The sequence below is a fragment of the Sylvia atricapilla genome, chromosome 3 (genome assembly GCF_009819655.1).
Source record: "Sylvia atricapilla isolate bSylAtr1 chromosome 3, bSylAtr1.pri, whole genome shotgun sequence".
NCBI classification, from domain to species: domain Eukaryota; kingdom Metazoa; phylum Chordata; class Aves; order Passeriformes; family Sylviidae; genus Sylvia; species Sylvia atricapilla.
In genome coordinates, this window is record NC_089142.1 from 88,196,883 (window position 1) to 88,224,727 (window position 27,845).

At 35.2% G+C, this 27,845-nt stretch overlaps 1 protein-coding gene across 1 annotated transcript in view; it reads left to right on the forward strand.

The window, feature by feature from the left end:
• Positions 1–27,845, forward strand: part of LRPPRC (leucine rich pentatricopeptide repeat containing) — an 87,373-nt gene that overhangs the window by 31,399 nt on the left and 28,129 nt on the right. The window contains exons 16-25 of the mRNA XM_066316091.1: positions 1,922–1,979; positions 3,122–3,228; positions 3,441–3,518; positions 3,843–3,896; positions 4,606–4,719; positions 5,927–6,057; positions 7,541–7,626; positions 9,261–9,465; positions 17,078–17,202; positions 17,819–17,925. Of these exons, the coding sequence (XP_066172188.1) occupies positions 1,922–1,979; positions 3,122–3,228; positions 3,441–3,518; positions 3,843–3,896; positions 4,606–4,719; positions 5,927–6,057; positions 7,541–7,626; positions 9,261–9,465; positions 17,078–17,202; positions 17,819–17,925 (1,065 nt within the window). The remainder of the gene's footprint in view (positions 1–1,921; positions 1,980–3,121; positions 3,229–3,440; positions 3,519–3,842; positions 3,897–4,605; positions 4,720–5,926; positions 6,058–7,540; positions 7,627–9,260; positions 9,466–17,077; positions 17,203–17,818; positions 17,926–27,845) is intronic.

Below are 27,845 nucleotides of genomic sequence, written 5' to 3' on the forward strand. Positions count from 1 at the left end.
TTCCTGCCCTCCCCAAACTCTTTTCCTGTCCTCATGCTGGTGTCAATACAGTAGTAAGGCTGACATAATTTTTCAAAGTTTCTGTTATATGACTTAAAGCATCGAAGTCAAAGCCAGATAGAAGAAATTAACTGATGGACTCAAAGGGGAATTACTGATCCTTTTGCCAACCCTACGTTAGGGCTGCATCAGGAAGACACTGGAATATAACTTGGTCATTACATTTTGTACAGCGTTAGAATAGAGGAGATACTGGCAGATAATGCTTTCAATATGGTTTCAGAATTTGGGAAGGGATTCACTGTGCTTTGCTCTTCAGTACTCTAACTGCTGATTAATACAAGTACATTTTAGATTTCACAAAGAAATCTTGGAACAAAATGGAAATTGAGATTTGGGAAGTCACTGATCAATGATATGCATAAAATTATTGCAGGATTTTTTTGCACTTTACTACCTTTTACTGTTATGTGATGATTCTTGTGAGAGGATGTTTTTGTCTGCTGCCTCTCTTCTTCCTTTTTTTGCATTAAAAAAGAAAAAAGGGAGAGCAGGGAAAGAAAAAAAGATGTCTCTTATTGGCCCGATTATAAAAATAATTTTTAAGGACAGAGAGCTGAAGTAATGGTGGTCTGCATGTGAAGTAATATCTAGTTAATTCTGCTCTTCATCACAATAGAGGAAAAATAAATTTTGTTGTCTTCACTAAGTTTAAGAGTAAATGCATGCATTGAACTTCTAATATAAGAAATGCTTTTCTATTTAGGAAATAAATAGACACCTAGAAACAGAAATAATATTACCATTTTTTTCTGTAATTCATCCCTTTTAGTGTACTAATATTAGAGTCAAAAGAACTGTTATGACTTCGGTGGATTTTATTGCAGTATGTATTGATTTATCATAGGAAGATGAGGGGAAAAGGGCCGTAGAAAGTAAAAAGCTGTAGTTTAGCTGTGAACATTGTCCATGGTGTTGGTAAAAAAGTAATAGATAAGATACTCAGTTGCACATTTGATATTTTCTGTCTTTATTTATCCATTTTCATCAACAATTGAAGGTGAGAGTTCCTTTTCTTTTATCATTATTTAAAACACAGCACTTTGGCAGTGAGAATGCATCTCCTCCTGACTTTGAGATTGCATTCTAGCAGCGTAGAAAATAGAAACAAAAAATTCTTGAAAGACAATTTCAGTTTTTAACTGAAGATTTAATTAATAAAAATTATTTAATTTCCTTAACAGTCAAAAGATTTTTGAAGTGATGTTGTTTAGGTTAAAGTATTTGTAGATAAGATGTGGGGGCTTTTGGGTAAATGCTTTTCTTTCAGAAGAAGTAAAATCTATATATTTCTTTGGTTTGCATGATAGATCAACTGAGTGCTAAACGTAGTTGAATGTAATTAATTTTTATGAACGTGTGTTTTGTCATTCAAAATTGCACTTATTTACAACTAGCTATCCTAGCTACCTTAATTCTAGCAGAGCATGATAAATGTTGTTCCTTTATTATTTTTTCGTACTTGCTTTTTTTCAGATATTAAAAAAACCCAGAAGCTTTTTAGGACAATTTCAGCCTTTCGGTAAATTGGAACATAATTGTAGCATCTTCAGGAGTGACACACTTTAAGCAGTGTCTTAGGATAGCTAACTTCCTGTAGAGTGATATATAAACAGAATACTGGAGTGCTCTCTGTCTTAATGCTATACCTCAGAAAGCATTTCTGTTTGCAATATTTTTTCAAGAAAACCCTATTATTTACCAAAAAACTCCTTTGTGTTTCTTAGGGAATGACTGTGATGTGGTAAAGAATAATACTTTAACAGAGAGATGCTTTATTATTTTGAGAATTCAATTTCAGATACTGTTTGTCCTTGCTTGCTTCTTTTGGCTGCAATGTACGATTATTCTGTCTTACCAGATAACAGAACTCTTGTACAAGGATGAACGTTATTGCCTGACGCCTCCAGGACCAACTGGTAGAGTTTCAATTTCTATGATTGTAACTTATCCACAAATCCGTTCTTCTGTGTAATGATGGGTTTGAGGGATTACAACAGTAAACACTGATTGCTTCTTTTTGAAAGTGAAATTTGAAAACATGGTGGGTAAAATCCTGATTCAAATAATCAGAGCATATTCTGTGAGATCCTCGAGATTTTTTTTTTTTTAGCATTATAAACAAATCTTGCTGATAATGATTAATTTTTCTAAATTTATAGATAGAAACTGAGATTTAGAAGGAATACAGTGTCAGTGCTTAAATACTTTTAACAAACAACAAACGGTTTTTCAACCTACTTTTACCTTTAGTAGTACAGGTACTGATTTTGTGAGGCAAAATGCTACTAATATCCCAAATCTTCTACCTTAGAATAAGTGCACTTTTTTGTTTTATGTGTTTTTTTTCAAAAAGGTTTGATTTTTTCCCCCTGCTTTCACAGCCAGAGGGGCAAGAAGGGTTGGAGACAGCCAACCTTTGAGAAGACAATACTTGATGCTCTTCTTGTTCTGGGAAGACCTACAGGACCCTGCATATTTTTTGCACTGCATAGATAAGAAACTTAGCATAATTTGATGAAATCTGTTCATCCTGACTTTTATTGGCTAGTAGGCAGTTTCTTCAGTGTTACTTGCTCAAATGGTTAAAACATTTTTGCATGCTATTATATTAATATTACAATACTTAATGTGGCTTGGTAATGGAATATAATGGGTAAAAGGTACAGAATAAATATGCAAAGTGTTAGAAATCTGTTTTTTCTTTTGAGCAATGACAAAATATTTGTGGCAACTATTTGGGGTAGCAGGCAGGAAAGGGGGGGAAGGCCTTGGGCAGTACCACTTCTGTCACACAGTAGTGGAAAAAAATAGATTGAAGTAAGATTCTGTACTGAAAAGCTGTCACTAGGTCTGAAAATAATTAATATTCCTTTCACTCACCAGTTAGATATGTGCTCCCAAACCACATAATCTCTATGCCTCAGTGATCATTGTTGCCATTTCAGAGCCTCTCATCAGGGTGACATCTCACACCAAAATGATTTCTTATAAATTAATCTTGATAACATGACAGTCTCAGTAATTTTAGTGGAATGCTTTCTCTTGTTTTTTTCCACAGAAGCTGTTGGCTATTTTCTTTATCACTTGATTGACAGCATGAGTGACTCAGAGGTACAGGCCAAGGAGGAGCTTTTGAGACAATACTTCCATCAGCTGAAGAAGATGGTACCATTTCATTTTTTGCTACATAATGCCTGTCCTGCCTGACATGTATCTATTAGGTTTGAAATTGCTGCTTTTAAGTACAACCAGACCACTTCTCAATGACATGCAAGAGCTGGAGACTTGAATTACGTCTGAGATAATTTCTGTTAGACAAATTTCAGTTTGGTTGTGTTTCAAAACTCATATAATTTTTTCCCCACCTCTTGGTACAGAATGTAGTTATCCCTACGAGCCACTACAGCGGCATTTGCAGACTGCTGGACTCCTCTCAAGTTCCCGAATTAATTAAGGTCTGTGGTTCTATAGCAATTACTTTGAATCTAAAAAAACTCTAAATATATTCTCCTTTGCAAAATAAATATCTTCATGCAGTGATTATATGTAAGCCTTTTAACCTTTCTATGATTTTTCACTGTTGTAGTTGGTTTCATTTCTAATGTGAAAGGGATACATTTAATAAGTGCTGTTTCAAGTCAGTGTAATAACGCTGCAGAACACAGCTTTTTTTCCCTTTGCTATGATATAATTACCTTGAACCTTTTTAATGTGATATGTTTACTTAGAGATTGAGCTTTGGGGGACATCAGTGATATTTTTGTCTTACTGAATTTCAGGATGTAAGGTTACTGTGTCATAAAAAATCCCTGTCTACAGACAACATTCCAGAAGTAAGTAAATTCACAGATAGCTATGCTTGTTCTTACTGTAATAACACTGTTTGGATATGGCGTTTAGATGAAGTGTAATCACTAGCTTTCAGGTCATGGAAGTATATTAACGTTATTTTAATCTACCATTTGAAGTTCAGGGGTTACTTTCCAGAGTAGGAGTAAAGGCTGTCCAGATTTTCACATGGAGACTTGATACTTGACCTTGGAGTTGGCCGAGGTTTCATGCCTCAGTTTCCCTGTCTGGCAGATATTTTTTGAAAGTTCTAGTTAGTTAACAGTAGTGGTGTGAGTTTGTAAATTACAGTGATCCACTTGAGTGGCAGGAACCATATAAATCCATACTGCTTTTAATGGTCGAGTGTCAAGTCTTTACATTTCTGATCTGAGCAAAGTGGAGATGGGAAAAGAAACAGGCTTCTATTCCCTGCTTCCCTGAACACAAAGAACTGAGTGCAAGGGAAACAGTAATGTTGCCCTTCGTAGATACACTTAATGTTGTTTGTTTTTTTTTTTTTAGTGTTTTCTCATTCAAATCTTCAATTAGTAGGCACTATTTAAACAGATAAAAGCACCTTAAATGATTAAAAAATTTCTTCGAGTATGAAAGAAGAGGATTATTTTGTCTGTCTTTTATTAAAGTGATCCGACAAGTTGTTCAGGGAAGGGTGTTTTTGCAATTGACATTCTTTCTGTTACCTCCATTTAGAGTGCTAAATCTGACGTGTCTGCTTTGGAGAACAAACTAGAAAAGCAAAAAGCTGAAAACCAGCCTATTACAGATGTCTTGAAACAACTCATACTTGCTCTTTGTGAAGAAGAGGTATCGTAAGCAATGCAGAGATAATTGGAAACACATAGCTATATTTTTAAAGGGACATAAATGACTGTGATATTGAAAGACATAGTTAAGCAAAGACAAGTGCAGTGCTTCAGGTTTCATGGTTTGATGCTTATAAATCAAACATAAGTGCAAAAAGCAATTAAATCAAAAGGTTAACTAATTTCAGCAACACCTTGAATGGCATGTTTTGGGGTTGCTGAAGTTTGTTTACAATAATCTGCAAAGTGAATGATAGTAACAGCTGTGATAGGTTTATCATACATGCCAAATGTCCTTTCAAGCCATGGCTCCGGTCTCTTATATCTAGATTGTCAAGCAACTGATACATGCACTAGTCATTTGCAATTCAAATATTACTAGGTTGTTAATGCAGGGATTGAAATTCCATTTTCCTGCAGGAGGAAAGCTCTTCTGAGATAAAGGGTCTCTTGCCTTCGTTCGGCAGGCGTCCAGCTGTAGTTTACATTCATTTAGTGTGTGTCTGTAATTTGTGGGGTATCACCACACTTCTGTTCAGTTTCTTGTTCAGTATGATCCTGCCTATAAAGCTGGATATATAGGAACAGTAACAGTTGTGCAGATGATAGCACAATATTCTGTTGATACGAATGCAGTTTAGAAAGAGTTGTATATTTCAGCTGTGTATCTCTACAGTTTTACATATGAAATAAGCCTAGATGCAAACACCATTGCAAGTTCAAAGTGGTCAAATGTATGAATAAGAATTTATAGAAAAATAAGCTTTCTATGGAATTATTAAGTAGTTTTTTATTCTTTAGAAAGTAGTTTTGTTATGCGTTTGACAGTATAACAGGTGAAAATGGTTATGAATTCCAAATAAATGAGAACTGTTTTAAAATATGGGTAATCATGTTCATGGTCTTGGGATTAAAATAAAAGAAGTCTCTTACATTAAAAAATGCAAGAAATACAAATGCAAAGCAAGAAATTTTGTTTAGAAGTCTATCCTCAAAATAATATAAAAGGTGTTCTACAAAAATGATGTTTGCAAAACAGCTTTCACTCTTAAAATTTGCTAAAGCATTACAGCAGGGTGTTTCTGTATGTGATCCTACATTACTAAAAGCACCAAAGCAGTCATGTAACTGCACACTGAATGTATAAGATTCATAATGTCAGATTGACTTTTCCTCTAGTTCACATCTTTGCTTTGTTCCTTTTTTAGAATATGCAAAAAGCCCTTGAAGTGAAAGCCAAATACGAACCGGACATGGTTGTCGGTGGCTATGCAGCCTTAATAAATTTGTGCTGTCGACATGATAATGTAGAAGAGGCAATGAACCTGAAAGAAAAAGTGTAAGTACACCGGCACTGAAACATGTCACAGAGATTTATGCTGATACACAGACCTTGTTGAATTAAGTAGGTTGAGTATTAACCCCCTCATCCATTTTTAATTAGTTTTCCCCAACAATGTATGTGCATTTAAAACAGTCAAGGGTGTGGTTTTTGGAAACAAAAAATTTGCTTTGTGTAATTGAACATTTAGAAGGAGCTACTTTGTGTGGTCAGTAATTTTTTTAAAATTTTTATTTTGAAAACGGCAGATTGCTACGTAAGATGTGGGGTTGTTTTTGTTTCAAACATGCATAGTGTCTAAATTGAATTTTGGCTTCATTTGCAGTTAAAGATAGGTACCTGTATTGTGTGTTACAAAGCACCTAGAATGTGTCCAGAGTGCAGGGCACCTATATTGTTTTTAGAATAGCAGTGTTTGAGTAGTGTTACTTTAGGACTGTCAACAAGCATTCGATTTTAAATTTTTATATTCAGTTCTTTGTATCGTGGCTGGAAAAGTTAGCTCTCAGCTAAAACATGCCATGCATAACTTAGCCTGGAGCAAATTCTTACAGATGATCCTTCTGTTTGCCCCTTTCCTTTTTCCCTCAAAAGGCTCCTCTTGGTCTCATGCTATAGTGAATTGCAAACAAGTATGTATACACATGTATGTATGTACACGTATGCATATGTATACATATATATGAATACATATGTATTTCAGGTTCTCTCTCACATACACCCACAAAGTACTTGCTTAGGTTTTACAATAGGGTGGCAGGCAGGTGCTCATTATACCCTGCTAGTATTAGAAATTATGTGAGAGGATTGAGCTGTGAATATCAAGAATTTTGCCCCTCTACAACTAAGAGTTGTGTATTGCCTTTGGCTACACTTCTGCTCTCACGTAGTTTCCAGAGTGAGCTTCTAGGAAGTGAAATTCAGTCTTCTGATGGAGTTTCACTGCCATAATGCATTTTTACCAATCTGCCTCAAGTGTAGCCTTGTGATGGAAAGAAGTGTCTCTTTGGATCGTTATACAAAGAAACAGCAGTGGAGGAATTAACTTTTAGTACTTCCAGAGAAAAGAAACAATGCTTAGCAGAAACTTCAAAATAGTGGCTTTTAACTTAGGTGAATAGTTCCAGCCTCTCTGTCGGATTATATCCCTGTTCCAGTCATCTGCACTGTTTTCTTCCCAGGCTTCTGAAAAATACCCTATTTTATGCAATAACTATCCAAAAATTAATTAAACCGTCCGACTCTTTCTCAGAAACATAACCTTTGGCTTTTGAGGGTGGGAAGGTGTGTGGATTCTATTTTTACACCATGTTCTAATGATGCATCTTTTCAATTCTATCAGATTTTTCCTTTAAGATTCACTATCATTTTTAGCCCTTAGTGCTGTTGTTGTGTTATATACTTAGAAAAATAAATCTTGAAGCTGAAGCTTTTAAATGTGAGCCTCTGTTGATAAAATTCTTAATGCTTTAATTTCCAGCTTCCCTAGGAATTCACCTGTTGCTCTTGACAGTGGAAAGTACGTAGCACTGATAGAAGTCTTAGAAAAGCATGGTAGACTAGAAGGTAATCCATTTGCTTTCGTTGTGTGTTTCTGCTATATAATAAAGGTATCTTGCCTCAAGAATAAAAATGTGAGTTGATATTAATGGTATATCATGTCCTGAAAAGTGCTTGAACATTTTGCATACAAATTTGCATGTGAATTCAACCAGAGATGCTTGGACAGTGCAGGCCATTAGTTTTAATGGATTGGCAAGCTTGTCATTTACATTTGCACAGCTCAGTGCTTTTTGCATTTCTGCAGCTAGTTTTTATTAGCATTGCTGTTTGGATTGAGTTTGAAGATCATGACTTATGGCACAAATTGCGTATGTGCCTAGACTAATGGCTTTGTTTTTGCTTAAGAAGGTCTGAAAGCTGAACATAAAACCTATAAAAATAACCTTCTCGTAAGAGCCAAGTATTGCAAAAAAATAATTTAACTTTTCATGAAGTATATATTTTTCTGTTACTATTCTTTTTTGTGTTTGCTACTAAATTTTATATTCAATCTGTAAACTGCCTGGAAATTTTGGTTTTTTAAGAAGTGTTCTGCACACTGCCTGTTTCATATTTCTAGATGTTTGCATTAGGCTGTTAGCTCTTTCATTTTTTGTCATTTAGTCTAGTATAATTCTGTGGTTTACATGGTTTGGTTGATCTTTAAAAAGAACTCTAAACTACTGTTATTAGCTTTAAAAAGTGATTCTGAATATTGAGTTTATGGTTTTGTAGAGGAACAGCTCTGCTAACATGGTCTAAGCCTAGACACAAAATGTATTGGTTTTGTTTAAAACACTGTAAAATGAAACAAAAAAGCTAATACAGTTTTTTTTTCATTTAAGTTCTTCCTTTGAAATTTGTCTTGGCCTCTTATTAAGCTTACTGTTAGAAAAATAATAAACAAAGCTGATGTTGTCCAAATCATAATAAATCAGATCATGTCCACCTCTACATTAAGCAGTTTGAAAATATGAGCTGGCTTTTAAGACCATAAATGTCCCTCAGAAAAGAAAATAATTCAGAAATGTAGCCAGATGTAAAGTGGTCAAAACATTCTGTCTATGCAATAATTAAGAACATTATAAAAATGCACTTATTCCATATACAAAAATGTTTGTTTCCGCCTTACTAATGAAGCTTAATGAACCTAATGTTTTAACATGCAGTCTGTTAGAAGGCTTTCATTGGCTCTCCTTGGCTAATTAGTATCGACACAGCAAACAGGCCCTATCGGTATCAGACCATTAGTCTGGCTGTATATACAGTGTAAACATATCTTTATTATCTGGCCTCGTGACAAGCCATCTGCTGAAGAAACAATGGAGTGATTTAGCAGATGTTAGCATTGAACGATAAAAGCATCCATTTAGTAGAATCTTGCAGCTATAGGGCAGACTGTACAGGGTTATGTGGTGCAGAGTGGGCACACAGTTCCTATCTATAATTTGTAGTCAAAGTTGCAGCAAAATGATAAAACCATGCTATTGTGGATTTATAATTGTAGTCTCGTTTAGAAATGCAAGTAGTAATTAACTTGAAATCGGCATTATACACCAGAATTTACATTCCTGCTGGGTTTGAAATGCTGTTTTAATAGCAGTTTGTTTTCCCTACATGAAATTACCTAAGGGTCTTTTGTGTTGTTTTCATTGTAGATGCTATTAACATTCTAACGGAGATGAAAGAGAAGGATGTTCCTATCTCAGGCAGAACGGTTGCATCTTTTCTCCACATCCTTAATGCCGCTGCCATGCGAGGTGAAGTTGAAAGAGTGAATCGATTACATGATGCCATTGCAAACCTGGGCTTGGTGCAGACTGCTGCCCTTCATGCCCCTCTGATTACAGTTCACCTTGAAAAGTAAGCTATGCTTGAGCTTCAGATGGAACAAGTTAAATTTATTTGTGTTCTATGATCTGCGTACACAAGTCACAGCTGCACATACGTGTCTGGAAGTGCTCACGCACATGCAATTACTGAAGTGATCTTGGAGTAGTAATGAACAAATATGTTTTCTTAATTTAGTGAAACCTCTTTTCATCAGCTAGACATCATGTCATGATCTCTGGGAACAACAGCTGTGTTTTATGGGCACATCAGAGATGAAGTGGCTACATGTTGGAATATGCTTATGAATTAGTTTATTCTAAAGTCTGTTTGACAAGATAGCTGTTCAGAGCATGATAGGTGCAGACTCAGCTCTTGGGGTTAAGTGGAATGTGTTTTTACATCCAAAGAGCAGTATTTTGCTGTGCTTTCCAGTATATCTCAGGTGAGTTTCAGGGTGATTGTTGAACACTGAAGTATTTTTAATTCATGTAATTCAAAGAATTTGCGATCATTGCCAGTAGGCTGCTGTGTTGCTGAATTTAAAATGCAAAGAAAATACTGTCTGGTCTGTTACGTTCAAGGGATTTTGCCTATATATATACACTTTTAATACCACTTATTAGAGAAAAGGAGTTTTGTACAGGCATTCTGGTAGGAAGTACATTGAATTCCATGTGCATTATTCATTTGCATTTTCATTATGAGGTGTAGGATATTTGAATTAAGGTTTGTGTGAACTATACAACAAGTTCTTACTAAAACTGAGGCAAGAATCCCTTTTCCTTTACCATATGTACAATCCTTGTATTATTCTTTTGTGTGTCACTTATATAGTTCTTGGATTTTCAGCACTTAGAGCTAGAGCTTATTAATCAATTTCTTGGTATTTGGTTCATGTAAACAAAATTTTATTGGCATAACTATAGTACCTGTGAAGTAAGTGAATTTTTCATGGTATCATGTAAGTCAGCCATGTGGGAGTTTTTAGTTCTTGCATGTATTCTGGGTGTGCCAGGACTATATAATATTTCTGTATTGAAAATTCTTGAAAAAGAGCTAACTCTCAGTAGATGTGTGTACATTCTCTTTTAAAAACAGTGTTTAGTGAAGTGGTCAACAGTTAGGAATATAGTGTACATTCTTCCCAGTCAGTGACTCTGCCTTGGTTGCATCACAAGCCAGGCAGATGTTTATGGAAGTAATTTAACTGCAATCATATGTAACTAATGTGTCGGAAAAATATCTGATCTGCTTTGCAGTGTGCATAAGAGCAGCTGCATTTTACATAATTGCTTTATGCACATTGACATGCAAGTTGTACCTGGTGCTACTTGGGCTCTTTTCACTTGAGATGTAGTGTATGATGATGTAGATGAAGGTGTGATCATGTGCAGATGAAAAAGGGGACAGTAACGAGTGTCATTTTAATTTGATTCCACTTTTTTTTTTATTATGAGTTTTTGGGAAAACTTTATAAAAAGTTGGATTTTTTTTTTTTTTTTTAATTAATAAAGGGACTTTTGATGAGACTAAATTAATAAAGGAGAAAGTAGTTCCAGACTGTGGAATTGTATGGCTGGAAGTCATTGGTCCTCACCTGAAGAGGTGCCTGTTTTCATATAATGTATTTCATATACATAAATAAAACACAAAGTAAGCTAATTTCTTCTGGATTTTTTTACCGCCTTATGAGTGAAGAGACTGCATCTTCTCTGATGGTAGACAGAATTTGGGAGGTTTTTTCCTGCATAATTTGCTTAGGAGGAATAACTCTGTTTTCACTGGGATGTTTGTTTTTTAGCAAGGGGAAGGTGCTGTGGTTTGGGGTTTGTTTGTTTTTCTTACATATGCTAAGAGTATTTTGAAGGTTATGAGTGACTGAAATAAGTGTCAATCATTTCTTTCAGTGGTAGTGCTTACTATTTGCCATCCTAGTGTCAAGTTCAAGTGTCATGCTGAAATGTTGTCATTTAGCTGCAGGTCATCAGCATGCCTCTGAAATAAGCTCTGGGGTATTTTTAAATGTTCCACAGTAGTGGTTGTACTAATGTTTTGTGTTCTTAATTTATTTCAAACTTTTCAATTGCTTGTAAAGAAAGGCATCTGTGGTTTGTTTTTGAAGATTTAAGCAATTAGAGGAATCAAATGTTTTCATCTACCCTTTTCTTCCAGTCCTGAATATTCTTAAGTTCTCATTAAGTCTTAGTGCAAGTTAAAAGTTTTTAACAGAGCGGGAAAAGAAAAAAATTATGATGGACAGTATGATTTTACAAAAGCCAGAATTCTAGTAGAATGGACTTTTTTTTTTTTTCAGTATTCTGGGAAACCTTTAGCTGAATTAACTAGAGAAAGAACTCATAACTTAACTTGTGGTTTTTCTTACACTGAGTAAGGGAACTACCCCCCTGCATTGAATTGTCTGATTTTTATTTCTGACCTTGAACAGTTTCTCAGGATGGGGAAATCACATTAAAAATTGAGACTGTCCACATGGTCTTGGTCTGTCATATAATGTGACGAACCTTCCTTGGATTGTGTGAAAAAATCTGCAAGGATATAAAGAACTTGTACTTTGTCTTAAAATATGTCTTACTTTTGAACTGGTTCTTCCAGCTGCTGATAATTAGAAAAACTTTTGTTACCTACACTGTGTAAAAGTTACTAAGATTTTTAAGGATTGTAGTTTTGGCTTAAGTTCTGTACCAAGGCACCTTTGAGAAAAGAAACAAAACCTCTTCAGGTTTGCAATTTACTAATTCCTGATATAACAAGTGCTCTGAAGCAGAAGGAAGAAAATCTGCAGGTAAACTATGAAAGCATCGTGTTACAGACCATATGAGTAAAATGTCTGGTAGTTTTAAATCAGGGAACACAACCAGTTAATACCTGTATCTTCAACTATAGCCTTTCTATTATTTGATTGTTTGTCTTTAAAAATGGTTAGTGTATTTTAATACAGTATTGTCCAGTAGGGCAATGTGTGCTCATTTGTCATTAATCTCATATAAACCCATTTTGATTAGTTTCTTATGTAGCAGATAGAGCATGAATGCAGTGCCTTCACAATTTTCCTTCTGTTGTTTTCATGGAGTTAAAATCACCTCTGATTCTTTTTGAGATCATTCTGTAGCACTTGCATGCACTTCATATGCTCTTTTAAAAATAGGCATCTTTGTAAATTAAGTGGTGTTTTTAGTGGGGGGTACATATCCCTAGTGGGGAGAGGTTTTTTTCCAATTTTTTTAGCAGCTTTATTTCTGATATTGTATTAAAACTCCTTATGTGTTGCAATGAAATTAGGGATGTTTGGCTCTCTTACTCCATTATTGCAATTAGGAATTTAGCATCATCAGTGCCAAAGGACAAAAGTGTCTCATTTGCCCTATGGGGACAGGACAGTGATAAGATGATTTTTCGTCAAGGATCATTGGGTCGTAATTAAGTTACATTCATGGCTATTGCTTTTTGAAGGATGATTGGTAAATGACAGGCTTCATGTGCTTGCTATGGACAGTGTTCACTAGGGTTTTTTCTCCCTCTGTCAGAAAATCCTGTTGAGTCTGATAATGTAAATGTGGCATTTTATTCTGAACAAAAGAGCAGGGAAATGAGCTATCTTGTCTAATCATTCAGTTGTTTAACACCGACTTCCAGTTTAGACTCAATTGGCTGGAAAGCACTTGACATGTGAAGTTAGTGCTGTTCGGAACGCATGTTTGAGTAAATTTTAAAGTAAGTGACAGCTAAATTGTACCTAGGGAAATTACAAAGCCTTCAACACAGTTAATTTTTTGGGGAGGATTAGTTGTAATTGCAACACCAGTCTCCTTGAAGATTCCTTAGTACAGCAAATGAACAGAAGCACATTTAGCTCTTTCAAGAGCCCGTTCTCTTTTAACAGAATAATTTTTGTAAAGCTGATTGTACCTTGCTGAATTGACTTCCCTTTACAGTAACATCTGCTTCAGATTTGTAGAGAGGGATTTGTTTTACCAGGCTACCCTCCACCCCCACCCCAGAGAGTCCCTTCTTTCTTTCTACCTCTCTAGTGATTTCAGGTTTGAGAGCTTTACAATCAGTAAACCCCTTAGGTAAATTGCCACTTCACTAAAGCTTTATGCATAATGTTGCAGCACTTCATTCCAATTAAAATCAATATTTGGAGTCTTATTTTTATCAGGCAGACTCTCTGGTTGGGAAAGTTGTTTATTACAAGTAAAAGGGTTAGATTTAGTGCTGCATTCTTAAAGCAAGAGGGGAGTGACTTGTTGAAAGTGAGGGGTACTGAAATATCCAGGCATGGTATAAGCCAGTCCTGCTACAGAGTGTGTCCTGCAAACCTTCTGACAGCTGAGTAATTTTGGCTCTTCAGATAGCTTTGTGTGTCAGATAGCTTGAAATTGCCCACACGAGTATTTTGGAAGATTGGACCCATAATACCTTCATAGCTATTCTAAACAGAAACCAAAAGAATCAAAAAACTTGGTGTCTTAACCCAAACATCACTTTAGTTGGAAAATAATGCCGAGGTAGGGCTGACTCTTCTGGACCAAGCAGAATGTACTCATGGCTGAGTCTCCTTCTGTCATTCAAAAGTAATAGTATATCTTGTTTTTTAAAAGAGCAAGTTTCAAAGTGCCAGAAAAATACACCTAATCTTTAAGTGGAACAGGTCTTAGTCCTGAATAGATAATATTTCTGAATGACTTAAAGCTGTAGTATCTTACCAACTCAAAATGAAGCATGGATCATCTATGTTCACACTTTAAATACAATTTTTCCAACATGGCTATTAGTATATAGCCTTTTTTTTTCCTTTTTGACTTGAACCATATTAATTAAATAGTAATATTAGACATGGCTTTTAATGTCTTAGAGTATTAAGTATCCTTTAGGAGAATAAAAGGGTGTTTGACATGCATAACTTGTTACAGAAGGACTCCCAAATACTTTCAAACACACAGCTGTTAGTTAGTTTAAAATCATTTTGTCTAAATAGCATTTTCTTAAAATGTAGAAATGCTTTTTTGTGCTGCTCTTTTTATTATAACTCTTATTAGAAACACATTAAAGTGTTACCTCTGCTTGGAATTTGAAGCCTACAAGTGAGTTCCTTGTCATTTTCTAAAAGGACTGTAAAAACTGCTTACAAAAGTAGCTACTGGTACATACTTGGAATTAGCTGCAGTTTGTGACAGTTAAAAAATACTGCAGATTATTAAATCATAGAAGCTCAGGTACAATCATAGGCTTGATCATCTTTTCTTTGCAGTAGTGGTACCAACAATATCTTTGTAGAGTCTGAAATTCTGTGTTATTGTTTTATATTTGTCTTTGCCAGTTTCAGCATCTGTATGTTTTATAAACCCCATTCTCGAGTAAACTGTGGATGACTGGTTGGTTGAACAAATATATCCGATTTCAGTAGATTCAAAACAGTTGTAACTGTATGTCAGTGTGTGAGGTACAAAGCTCCTTAAATGCAGACTCACTCGCCCCTTTGAGCAGTAAGTCCCAGTAACAAGTACAATATTTCCATTTATTTTTGTCTCAGGTCTTAGCTGACTCTTTTTCTCTGCGTGTGCACTATTAATGCCTTCAGAAGTACACATGTAGAGACTAGAAAACTGTTAATGCTACTGCTTGAATGACATTCCAATTACTCATTCATTTATTGATAGCTTTGACCTAAAAACAGTCACTTTAATCCTTTAGGAATACAGCCGAGACAATACTATAGCTGTTTGAGCATCAGTCTGAAAAGCTAGATTTATCACTGAAAACTTTAATTTGCATGTATAAATGTTGTTGTGCCTCCTTAGAAATTGAGTAGTTTTCTGTAAAACTGGTTTTTTTCTACATGTTAACTGAACTTGCATCTAAAGCAGGAGAAAAATACTGATTATATAAATCTTTATATCTGACTATGGTAACTACCGTAGTATTTCGCTTTTATGACAGTAATCTAGCCTGCAACATCTACTTGCAGTTTTGAAATTAACCTGTAATTTAGTCTTCACCCCAAATGACAAAAATTCAAATGACTCCATGGGGTGCCAGAAGATGCACTGTAAACAGGGCTCAGTAAGGGGGATAAGGTAGAAATCCATCATCTTAGGTTCTTTTAAAGAATGCCAGGAGTACTGAATAAAATTAATTCTTCTTCTGTGTTTTACTGTTAAAAATTTTAAAAATATTAGCCTACATAATGATAGTAGTACATAGTAGTTTAGATAGTTCATTCTTTGAAAAAGCAAAATGCGTGCTGCACAAGAAATGCAGTGTGAGGAGAGGACATCTGAATTGGGCTTGTTTTAACAGCAATATTTGGTTTGTTAAGGTTTTGTTGGTGAAAAATAAGGTTGCTTTGGGAATGTTAAGTCATTTCAAGTCAGCCTTTCGGCTGCTGTTGTTAAGTGATCTTAAAAAAAAAAAATTGTTCCCTTTGGTAACTTGCATCACCTTTATCAAATAAGGCTCTTGAAATCTAAAATGCAGTCTTACTGGCTGTGTAGCTACTTATATATTGTGTGTGTGGTCTTGGTCTATTTCAGCTTAAAGCTTAACCTTCAAAGAATAACTTGACATATTGTTTTACCAGTGTCCCTGATTGTCCTTGGTTGTTTCTGGTGGTCTTGCTTTGTTTCATTCGGTTTTGTTTCAAGACTGGATTGTAATCCTTTGCAAAAAAGGTCTGCAGCAGATGATTAAGTACAGTTAGTTACACAGTATGGAAGGTTATTTTGCATTTGTTGTTTCTGTGATTGTTTTTATGACTTTCCAGTTTTGCATTTTAATTATGTATACTTCTGAATGTGTTAATAGTGTATATATAGGGGAAATTCAGCAAAGGATTTAGGTACCAAAAATGGAAATATTCTGTGTGTTACTTCTACTTGCTGCTCAGGAGCATTAAATGCATTTAATGCCATTTTGCACACTTACTTAGTACTACATGGATTTACACTAGTGCCATGTCTCTGTGACATGGATAGGCCAGCATAAAACAGGTCTTGATAACCTACTATATGGTTGAATTAACTGCAAAAATTGTATTTTTTAAAGTAAAAAATATCTGTTGGATTCTAATTTTCATATAGAAAGGAATAATGCTGTAACCCTTCCATTGTTGTGGAATGGACATCAATAGATGATTTACAGGCACTCTGTTAAGGGGTAAAACCATTATAAAGTAATCTGTGGTTATCTTAATCCTGGTGATCTATACTGAAACAAAATATTGGGAAATCATTGTGAAGAACTTCAAAATTGGAAATGCCTAAACATAAACATAGAGGTGATAGAGTACATGGTACTACCTACAAATGAGAAAAATAAAGCTGTTCAACACTTGAGTGATTTTCCCATGGATTTTGGTTTTTATCAAGATAGGACATAGCATAACTTAAGAGTATTGCTCAAAAATTTAGTGCATCTAAGGCTGAGAAATATTACACCTTTGGCTAATTTGTTGTGAACAGTGGTCATGGAATCAAAAATCAAAAGAGTTGAGGGGGGAATGAACACTTGGATTTTAGACTGCTATATTAATTTTCTGTGAAATTTTCAAGATTAAAGTGGTTTCAGCATGCACTTCTCCTGCTCAGAGTGGTTTTATTCTTGTTTTGTTTTATTCCACAAGGGATGACATGCCTGCAGCTCTGGAAGCTTTAATCAGCTGTTACAAGAAGTATGGTAAAAATCCTCAACTTCATAACATCTACTGTAAACTGGTAGAAAAAGGAGATGCTGATCTGCTGCAAAAGGGTTAGTTGCATGTAATTAAATGCTGTCTGCTAATATGAAGCGTTTTCTGGGGATTTGTCTTCCAGGATTTGTATATAATTTCTTTCAACTGAAAGAAAAAAGTTGTTTGTCTTTATACAAGTTAGCTTTAAAGCACTAATATGATGCCTGCATTTTTTAGATTGAAAAATTGAGTGTAATTGTAAACATAGAATAGCTCTGTTTGTATAGCACATCATTGAGCTCTCCAAGATTACTGCTAATACTTGTTCTAGCTTTGTATGTTCCTATTAAGAAACAAATTAATAACAAATCAATACATCTGTTTTTCACATAGCTGGGCTGTTCATAAACCATATATCCTCACTTTCTATGAGGAGAGCATGCCAATATAGTCTGTTTTGTTGAATGTAGTTTAAAATGTAGTGCAGATAAACAGAAAAACATTTTAAATATGCTCAACCACAAAGCTACAAGTTGTGGCATGTGTTATAATCATTCTGTTTGTTTCAAAATTAATCCCCCTATAGCTTAACTTTTATGAGGCTTGGAAAATATTCATATTAGGAATATCTGACAGAAATACAGAAATACATCGATAGGTTGAGTAAATTAATGAGTTGTTTTCTGTCTTCAGTTTCAGATTTTATAAGCAGAGAATATGGTGACATGATGGCTCTTTACGATCTCTTCTTCGCCTTCTTGCAAACAGGAAAATACAAAGAGGCCAAGAAGGTCATCGAGGTGGGATTTTAACTATGGTGCTCTAATCGTGCAGCTATTTAGACTCTTAATTAGAAACATTTAAAGTTTTTAACCTTTAATTAGACTTGTTCTGATTCGTATTAATAGAATGCAATCCCTGTAATAAAAAACCCTCGGCCAGCTTTATTTTGTGTAATTACAGTTCAGAAGAGAGACAGTCGTCTTGTACATTGAAATTGTTTCCTCACTTTTTCAAATTTGCTCTTATATATCAAAATGATATTTGCATATTAAATATCGGATTGTGGAACAATTAAATTAAACTGGCATTCCTGGGTGTAAAGTTGCTAATCCTCTTTTCGAAGGAATTCTTTGTTCTTAAAAGCACTGGAATTTAATTTGCTGCAGACCATGCTCAGATTTATTTGTAATGCTTGTCTACAAGTTAATCAGCCAAACAAGCACTGTCTGCTACTGTTTGGCATTTAATTTAGCATTTCTTCTCTCTCTTCCTTTTTCAGGATAGTAAGCAGCTTATAGAAAGTGGTAGGTGACAAACTTGGTCTATTTAGGATTAGTATATTTTATCTAGACTTGATTGAAATTGTGCTTACTGAAATTGATAAGTCAAAGGGGCAGCTGCAGAGTCTGCCCAGATTGTGATTATTTTTTCTTCTTAACACAGCTGTATGTTTTTTAAATGCTGCATAAGTTTTCCACTTAATATATGGGAGGAGGCATCTTGCAGAAAAAGTACTAGTTTGTCCTCAGCATTTTTGTGTTATGCACATACACAACTCTAACCTGTTTGGGGGTGTTTTTCCTTCCTGAGACAAAGAATGCTTTTTATCTTAGTTCCCCTTAAAGTATCTGAAAAACCAGCTATCCCTCCTTCAACTGTCTAATGAAATTCTTACATTTAAAAAATCTTAACTGAGATCTGTTTGTTTGTCTGTGATGGAACAATACTGTCTGGCCGTGGGGTGTGTGGACACTGCTAAGCACAGTGTTGAAACATCAGTATTTTTGTTCTGAGAGGGTGAATCTGGCAGCAGATGACACCGAGGAGTTGAGTTCTTTTTACAGTGATTAAAGCATATATGAGGTAAAAGTATGAAATCTGAGATTTAGAAGTAAAATTAAAGCTAAATGAACAAAACTGTTATGTCGTAATTTAGGAGCTCTTTCTTTGATACTGGCATTTAATTTCTCAGAATTTGTATTGGTGTCTGGAGCTCAGCAATCGTGAATAGGATAATAAGCAAGTTATCAAATTGTTTGGGCTCTGAAACTCTTGTCATTTTCTTAAAACATGCCAAGTATTCAGTATTTGGTGATTGATCATAAGTGACTACTAACCACAGATGCTTAGGCATAAATATGAGCACCAAATATCTGGAGACCAAATGGAAAGTTTCCTCTCTTTTATGCTAGTTAAAGTATTTTTATCTAACTTCTTTGAAGTATGAATTAGAGCTTTGTTTAGGCTGTGGAGGAAGAATGGTTTAAATTAGAGAATTTTTAGTAGTATAGGAATTTAGCTAGGAGTAGTATGCATGTATTTTACTAGTGGAAAAAGTGCCAAAAAATCAATTACTATATGGTGCATAATATTTTAAGTGTGCTTTTGTTATGTCACAATATGTTGAGTAATTTCAAAGAAATTGTTTCCAAAAGGGGAGGACAGAAACCTTATAACTGATATTTTGCCGAAGAAGAAAATTGTTTGTACTGTTTTAAAACATAAGCAAGTTCCTATTTGCTTTTTGATTTGTTGGGAAGTGAAAACCTTAATCAGTATACTGTGAAATGGTGTATATACGTGTGTATATATGTGTCTATATAAAAACAAGGTGTATGTCAATTTTTTCTTCAGTCCAGTGGGTTTTGTGACTAAATAACTTCTCTTGATGGTCATCTCAGATTATTTTTTTATCTTCTTCGCTTGTGATGTAATACTTAGTGAAAGAGATGAGTTACTACTGCTTTCTTTTTTAGATGCTGTTGCATGTAGCTTTAAGCATATATTTTAATCAAGTATTGCTGGTTATGATGGTCAATTAATTTTAGTGATATTGGCATTTTTTTAAAAAAATCTATGGAATTAATAAAAATTCTCTAAAAATAGTAATAAAGCTGGAAAAAAACCCTTAGGACCTAAGGAAATGAACACTCTGGAGGATGGGGTTGCTTAAATGGGATTTTTACTCATTGGAGACCACTGCCTCTGCGTGCTCTTGCTATTTTTGGAAATTAGAGGTACACTAGATGCTTATGTGAAACTTAGTGACAATTGTTGCTTTAAAGAACTTGGAACTCAAAGCCCCAGGAATGAAAAAATAACTCTTAAATCTCAAATCTTTGGTAAAATCAAAGTGGGTGACAATATTGGGAAAGAACAAAGGGTGAGATCTGAGTGAGAGTAAAAAAATCAGGTCAGACTTCTGTATGTTATATTATCTGGCCACAAATGTGTTGTGAATGCATATATATGCAAGATCATGTTATGAGATATAACAAGAAAGCTGAAAGCTCTGGGCCTTATCTGCTTGGTGGAATCAAAGCAAGACTAATCAGAGAAGGAGAATGTGTGAGGCAACAGGAGGGAAATACAAAGGAAATGAGACAAAGAATTTGTCTGCCCCATGCTAGAACAGCCAGACTGAAGCATATGGTGGTTTGGTAGTGGGAGTCTCTTCTGAGGTAATGCTGACTGGAAGAGAAGCTGTGTTTGGGAAGACTGTGGGGGCGATGCTGCTGTTTCTGAGGCATCATGGGGTTTGTGTGCTTAGGTTACGGTTTGCAGTATTGTTGAACGGCCTTGTAGGCACTTGAAAGTCTCATTCTCAGAAACAATAGCTACAAATAAGGTAGCTTTGGCCCCTCTGTAAAGTGTAAGTCTGTTTTATTCTAGCTGTGCCTGGAGATTCCAGAGCCCTCAAAGTTGTGTTGGTGGATGCTATTCTGCTTTACACTGAAAAGAAGCTCTACCAGTGGGTGCTGCAGTACGTCAAGACATGATTTAGTCTTTTTAATTGCACCTCAAGTGATAAGTTAGCTTTTGTCTTGAGTCCTGCAAAGATGATCATGTCAAAACTAAGTTGGCACATTTCCCCATTCTTGCCCCTTACCACAAGGTCACGTATTAGCTTGCTTTCCCTTGGATTGGCACAGCATGACTTCTGTGCCATCAAATCTAGCTATGGATACTTATAATTTTTTCCCTTGCTTAGAAAGGTATTTTAATTGCCTTTTGTCCTTGAATTTTGTTTTTCATAAAGAAAGAAGGAAGAAAATTAGGTCAGTATGTTTTGCCTTTAACTAAATTAGACTACATTAAAACTATTGCAGGCTGAAAAAAAGGGGATGGGAATTTTCAATAAATAGGATTAGGGAAAAAGTACCTTCTAAAAAAATACTTTTCCTATCCTCTAAAATGTTTTCCTATTTCAAAAATTTTTAATCAGATCTCCTCCTGGAGAGGTCTTACATGATTATGTGGAGAGAATCTGGAATTGTTTGGCCTTATGTTCTTTTAAGTCTGGTGTATAAATGATAAAAGAATATTTTAGAGCCTAGTCCCCCAGATCTCCCTACTTTTTACCTGTTGCCTCTACTGTACAGTTAAAAGTCCATTTTGTTTACTCAGGTGTTAATTGCCACTTTATTAAGCAGATGTTTAAGATCTGTACTAGTGGGAAGGTAATCCAGAAGAGTAGGAGTAAGAAAAGGAATGTCACACCATCTTGGCGGAATTTATTTATTCCCCTTTTCGCCTGTTATTCTTTGTTTTCATGCTGCATGGAGGTTTACAGATTTCACTACTTACAGTAGTTAAAATACAGTTGATGTCTACCATTTTTGTTGGATTTGATATTTTGGTAAGCTGTGAATCTTTGACCAAGATCTTGTAACCTGTGTTTTGCATTCATGATGGTTGAATATTTCTGGACTCACCTTTTTGCCTTAATTTCCTCATGCTGAATGCAGCTATTTAAATACCCACTGAATTCAGTGTGTAATGCAGCCCATGTCCACTCTTGGCTTTTTCTGAAAAGATTTGTATCTTATTCAGTGCTTTAACAGTCCTGCAGCAGAGGGTCAAGCAAAGCCCATCTATAAATCTGCTTACTGAAAGTGTGAACCATGTTTTCGTGAAGCAGAAATGAACATTTAATTCCTGTGACTGAATAGGCAAGATACTAAACTGATGTTAAACCATTTCTGCACTGTATCGTTGCACCTTAAATCAAGCTTCATTGTACAGCAAAATACTTACCTAAATAAACCAAAACAAGCACCATGTTCAGAAAGGTATCAGGTTTGTTGCATATTTAGTTGGGAGCATATGGACTCCTCTGATAGGATGTAGGAGTTGGTAGCAGTGTTCCACTGTCTTCGTGTTGTTCGACAGATGCTTCTTGAAATATTTCTAGATCAAATCACATCAGCAGTTAAAATAACAGCTGTTAATTTGCTCTGTCAGTGAAAGAGTAAAAGCTCTCATTTCTGCTCTGGTTTTGGTTTTGCTGGAAATGAAGGCCAGGAGGGTTGGAATACAGGGAAAGATCTCAGAACTGTGTGGCAGAGTTTTTCAGTAGACATTTAACCTGTCTGTTTTGTTTCCACTAGAGGAGCTTTCCTTGAAAATGGCCATCGATAGTGCATGGCTTCAGAATTCTTTTAACCAGATTTTAATCAAGTGTGGTACTATTTTCATCTACTCTCATACTAAATATCTTGTTTGTATTTAATAATTAAATTTATCATACCATATCCCATGTATCTTGAGACATTAGTGTGAAGAATTCAGGGACAAATGGTTGTGAAATAGTTCAATAAAACGTGTTCTGTTGTGAAGAAATGTAAGAAAAGGCTGCTGAAGTCTGGGACCTGACAAAAGAACTGGTTTGGGTGAGTTTAGTGTACAGGAATATATCTATCAACAGATGTCAAGGTAATTTAGGAGGTAAATAGATTTAAGCAAAGACTTGTGACATCCATTGTCAGCAGACCTCAAGATACGGGTTGCCTTTGGATTTAATCTGCCATAAAAACAATGAGAATATTTCTACATGATATTGAGAGATTACAACCTTCTTTCATCCAGATTGGTTTTTTTTTTTTAAGAGTCTGCATCATCAAATTGAGTCCTGCTGATTTTTTGCTGGAGATGAACTACCAAAAGAAGATGCTTTCTTGATTTGTGACAGCAGGGTTGGGGGAGTGAGGGGGGTGCATGGGTTATGTGTAATTTAGTGATGCTTTTTTTAGTGTCTGCATTTATTTACAAAGACTTATTTCTGGTCCTGTTGAGAAAAGAGTGGAGGTAATTAAAACAAAATTTAAATGTTTATGAGCAAGATGGTATTAGATAATGGTGGTCTGAGATTTAGGAATAGTTCATAGGGGATGTAATAGCTTTTATTAGAGCAACTGTGTACAACTGAAATGGAGGGGAAAGAGCTTTTAAGCATGCAAACCCTATAATTACAAGACAAGATTAATTCTTAAAATTATTACTATTGAGTCCTATTAGTCCAATAAAATCATTACTTCTCCTTCCAAAACTGGACTCTGATGCAGTTAGTTATTAGTGAACTTAAATTTTCCTTCCATGCATCAATGTATGTGGGTTAATGATAAAAGGAGTGCTTACTAGTTCAGTCTATGTTATTTAGAAGTTCTTAAATATTCCTTTCTTACAGGGAAGGGATATGTTTCAAATAAGTAAATTTGGTAAAGGAGATGACAACTGAAGAAATTCCTTCCCAAAAGAAAGACAGTAGTGTGTTCAGATGTGGGATTATGGCAAGATCTGTGTGTCTTTTCTTAGCTCCAGGGACTTTGTGTTAGAAGGAAGAGGTTTATAATGGCTTTTTTTTTTTTTTTTTCATTCATCATAAAACCACATTACAAGGCCAACAGCAAATTCTTTGCTCTGTTTTGAGACTAGGATTACCTTGAGGACTTTGTTTTAAGCAACGTTTTTGTGTATTTTTTCTGTCACCTTTTCTTCCAGTGGGGTTATTGTTGTGAATACTAATTTATTTTGTAATAATATTTCACTGCATAATATATCTTGGAAAACTTACTGGTAAATGTAGAGTATTCCAAATGTACATCAGTTTCAGTTGTGTTGAGTAATGATCAAGTTGTAAAACTCTATCCTACTTTTATCTTAGTATTTTTGGAAAACAATCAAGTTGCCTGACATTTTTCTCAATGTTTGCCTAACATAAAGAAGCAGATATTCCTCTTTCAAGTGAAATAAATAAAATCATGAGTATTTACTCAACAGATACTTGTGTTGGTCAAGTCAGTGAACTGTGAAACTGACAGAAGCTTTGCAGCAAATGCATACGTGAGAAGAAAAAAGCCATAAACCAACAGCACAGCCTTTCTCAGTGGAAAGCTTTGTCTTTTCCTTCTATGAACTACTGCTGCTTTTTACATCAAAATTGACCTAGTAGATGTTGACTGGTTGCTTGTGTGATTGCAGGATAGGCAGAAAGGAGAGCATGAGCTTGAATTCTCATCAGTCTCAGGAGAATAATTAGTGAGGGTAGATGTGTAGACATGTGTCCCTCTGTCTTTATTTAAATATCTGGTACTGCAAATAAAACACCAAATACGCTATAACTGAGTAAGCTTTGAAGGCAGGACTTGCAGTGGAGAAACTCATAAGTTTTAATATTCCATTCTGCAGTAGAGTACTTGCCCCTCGTTATCAACATGAGAAGCAGATATATTGAAGGTACAGCTATAATTGTTTTCAAGCTTACATACAGTTATCCCTTGCCCAAAAAAGTTGAACTAGAGTCCACATATTTTAGATGAGTTTCTCTTTAAAGAATTCAGTATTATGGGAGATGTATTTTTTTTTAGTCGTACTTATTTCTGGGCAAAATTGCTTATGAAGAAGAAATTACTCCACCTTTAGAGAGTTTGCAAGGTTTTCTTTTGTTTAGAAAGAGTAAAGTGAGTGAGAGTATCTTTCTGTGCCATCACCAAAGAAACAGTCTTTGAAACCCTTGAGAACTAAACTTCTTTCAGAGTGGAAAATGAACTTGTAGAAAAAGTTTTGCTTCCATCACCAGCCATGAACAGCTGTAGCTGTAGGTAGTACAATGACTTAAAGGAAAGCTGAGCTAGGGGAGCACTCGTGTTTTATTAGGCAGTTGATATGATTGCAACAGGAAAGATGCTTTTTGGTGCACAGATTATTTTTTTAGATCCCTTGGTCTCTAAAGCTGGATCTTTTGTGGGCATCTGGGCTACTGATAAAAGTTCAGAACCAATAATTAAAATAGTTTTTTTCTTCTGTATATTCAGCAGTGAATATATATCCATATATATATTCAGTTACACTTCACTTAGTCTTTGTTAAAAAGACTATAGTGGCAGAAATACAGGAAAGTGGTATACCTGCATACATATTAACTCAAGATATAAGATTATTTTTAAAAATCATGTAAATGTGTTAATCGGTATTTTTAAAAAACTAATGCATTGTTATTTGAAAGTGAAGGAGTGTTTAGCAGGAGAAAATAATAATAGAAGTGTAAAATAGTTTTAATCATCTCATTCAATGGAGACTAGGAGGGCTACATAAGGTACAGAAATTTTATGTATGTTCTTCTAAGTTTCTGATTAAAAAGTGCACCTACTGGTTAGTAGAAGTGTGATCTTCTGCCACAAATTTTAAGCTAGGGAAAGCGTCCAGTGTTGATGTTGTAAACAGCTTTGCTCAAATAGCCTGCCATGCAAAAATATCCCAGGCTTCATTAAAGCTGTGTGGAATTTGTGAGATTTTCATAGACATTTTTGTGGAATCAGGGAAAAAAAAAATCTGTCTTTAGATTAAGAGCTTCCCATCAAGTGTTGTGTTTTCCCTGATGCTTATGTTGGAGAGAGCTGTTAGGAATGACACACATCAGTTCCTGTAGCTGTCTGCCCAAGGCTGTCTGCTTGGAGAAGTGACTCATTTTCCTCTAAGACATTGCTTTGGCATCTAAATCTCAGTAACTGGTTCTGGTACTGGTAGCATAAGTCTGTTATTGCTGCTGATGTAACTCTTCATGAAATGTTCTTCTTCCTTTAGCAGCACTGGCTGTCTCTTACTATTACTGGCTTTTTCAGCTACAGAGAGAGGAATGAATGGATCTATCCTTCCAAAGAATACCATCAGGAAGTGCAACATGGATGGCTTTTAGAAAATTTGACTGTTTCTTTCCAATATGTTTGAATTAGTGATTATAGTAGAACTGTTTCCTTTAGAAAAGATGGAACTTTTTGCAAAGAAAATAGAGAAATTTTGAAGTAGACATAAATCACTGAAGGTGGTCAGGGTTAAACTTGAATAGTTAGAATTGATGTGTTATTCACATTGAAGTTATGAAAGGCTAGAGTAAGTTGACTCTGGTATTTGTAAGAATTATTTTGCCAAACAGCACACAGTAGTCATTAGTGAACCTGCAGTGTTGGAAGGTTCAAGCAGAAGCTCTCCATCTCATGTCACATATATGCCAAATGAAAAATGCCGTTGTTGGTTTTTAAACAGGCAACTTAAGCCAGCAAAAGTGGCACTGTTATGTGGCAGTTTTCAGCTCTTAGTTTCCTGAAAGTCATCTTTTTGAACAGGACTCAGGGCTTCTGGTCTGTATGTTGTCTTTAATGTTTTTTCTCTGTAAGTAAGTTTTGTGTTTGAAGAGAGAAAGTTTGGTTTTAGGCAAATGGAGAGGACTAAACAAATATGTTCATATGTCTTCTGTAATTTTTTCAACTTTTTTTGTTAAAAAAGCTTTTTTTTGAAAGTAAAAAAGAACCAGTATGGCTCTATTTGCTATAGCAGTTACAGAATACTACTGTAAACAGAATTTGAATATTTCTATCATTATTTAAAAATCTAGAAAAACATCTAATAGATTCCTCCCTGACAGGTCAATATTTTTCCAAGCAATCTGTTTTCTTTCAGCTGTAATAGGTAGAAATTAGCTCAAATAAAAATGTTAGTACAGAAAATCTGCTGACTGGACCCCTTCAATCACATGTCTGAAGTGACTGGTTCTCAGAAGGAGGATAACAAATCAGGTGCTTTCAGTGTGTTAGGACTGTTGCATTTACATGATTTTTGAGTGCTGCTTGACAAGAGTTCTTCCAAAGATGCCGCATATTTTTCACACATACTGTGTGTGAAGGTATAGAATCAGTGAGTAAATTGGTGTGGGTGTAAGTGTGCAAGTGTAATTGTAATAGAATCACAGAATATGCTAAGTTGGAAGGGGGCCCATCAAGATCATTGAGTCCCACTCCTGGCCCTGTGTAGGACACCCCATGAATCATATCATGTCTAAGTTTGGATCAAAACTGTGGACTGATTCTATAAAAGATATGTTGAAGTAGCTGAATTCCACTTTAGCCTAGAGAAGAAACGGGGAATTATTTTGTATACTAATCATTAAATTAGTATGAAACTGAGATAATATAGAAAAATCATTTGTGTATCATCTTCTAATACAAAATCCAGATGTTTCAAATGAAGCTAGTAGAAGTTAGGCTGGAACAGTCAAAAGTGGTAGTATTTTGGTTGTTCTCTGCAGAAGGTATTGGAGCCAACCCATTGCCAAAAGATCTTTTGAATGTGATTAATCTGAAGGGGTTTCAGGGGCAACCAGAAGAGCTCATGGAAGAGAAATAACTTATTAGAACCAGTGTGATCCACTGAACCTCAGGTAGCTGGAGAGTGGAAGAGCACTAAAGGCAAAGTATTGCTGTGTTTTGTGTTGTTTTCTTTTCTCCTGTAATTATTGTTACAGAGAGGATAACAGGGTTTGATTTGGTACAGTACAACTGTTTTATATTTCAAACTAATGTAAAAGCCAGAAATCTGTGTTTGGTTTATATGCTGGGTGAATTGCTTGAGACTCTCAAACAAAAAAACCCAAGAAGACAAAGAA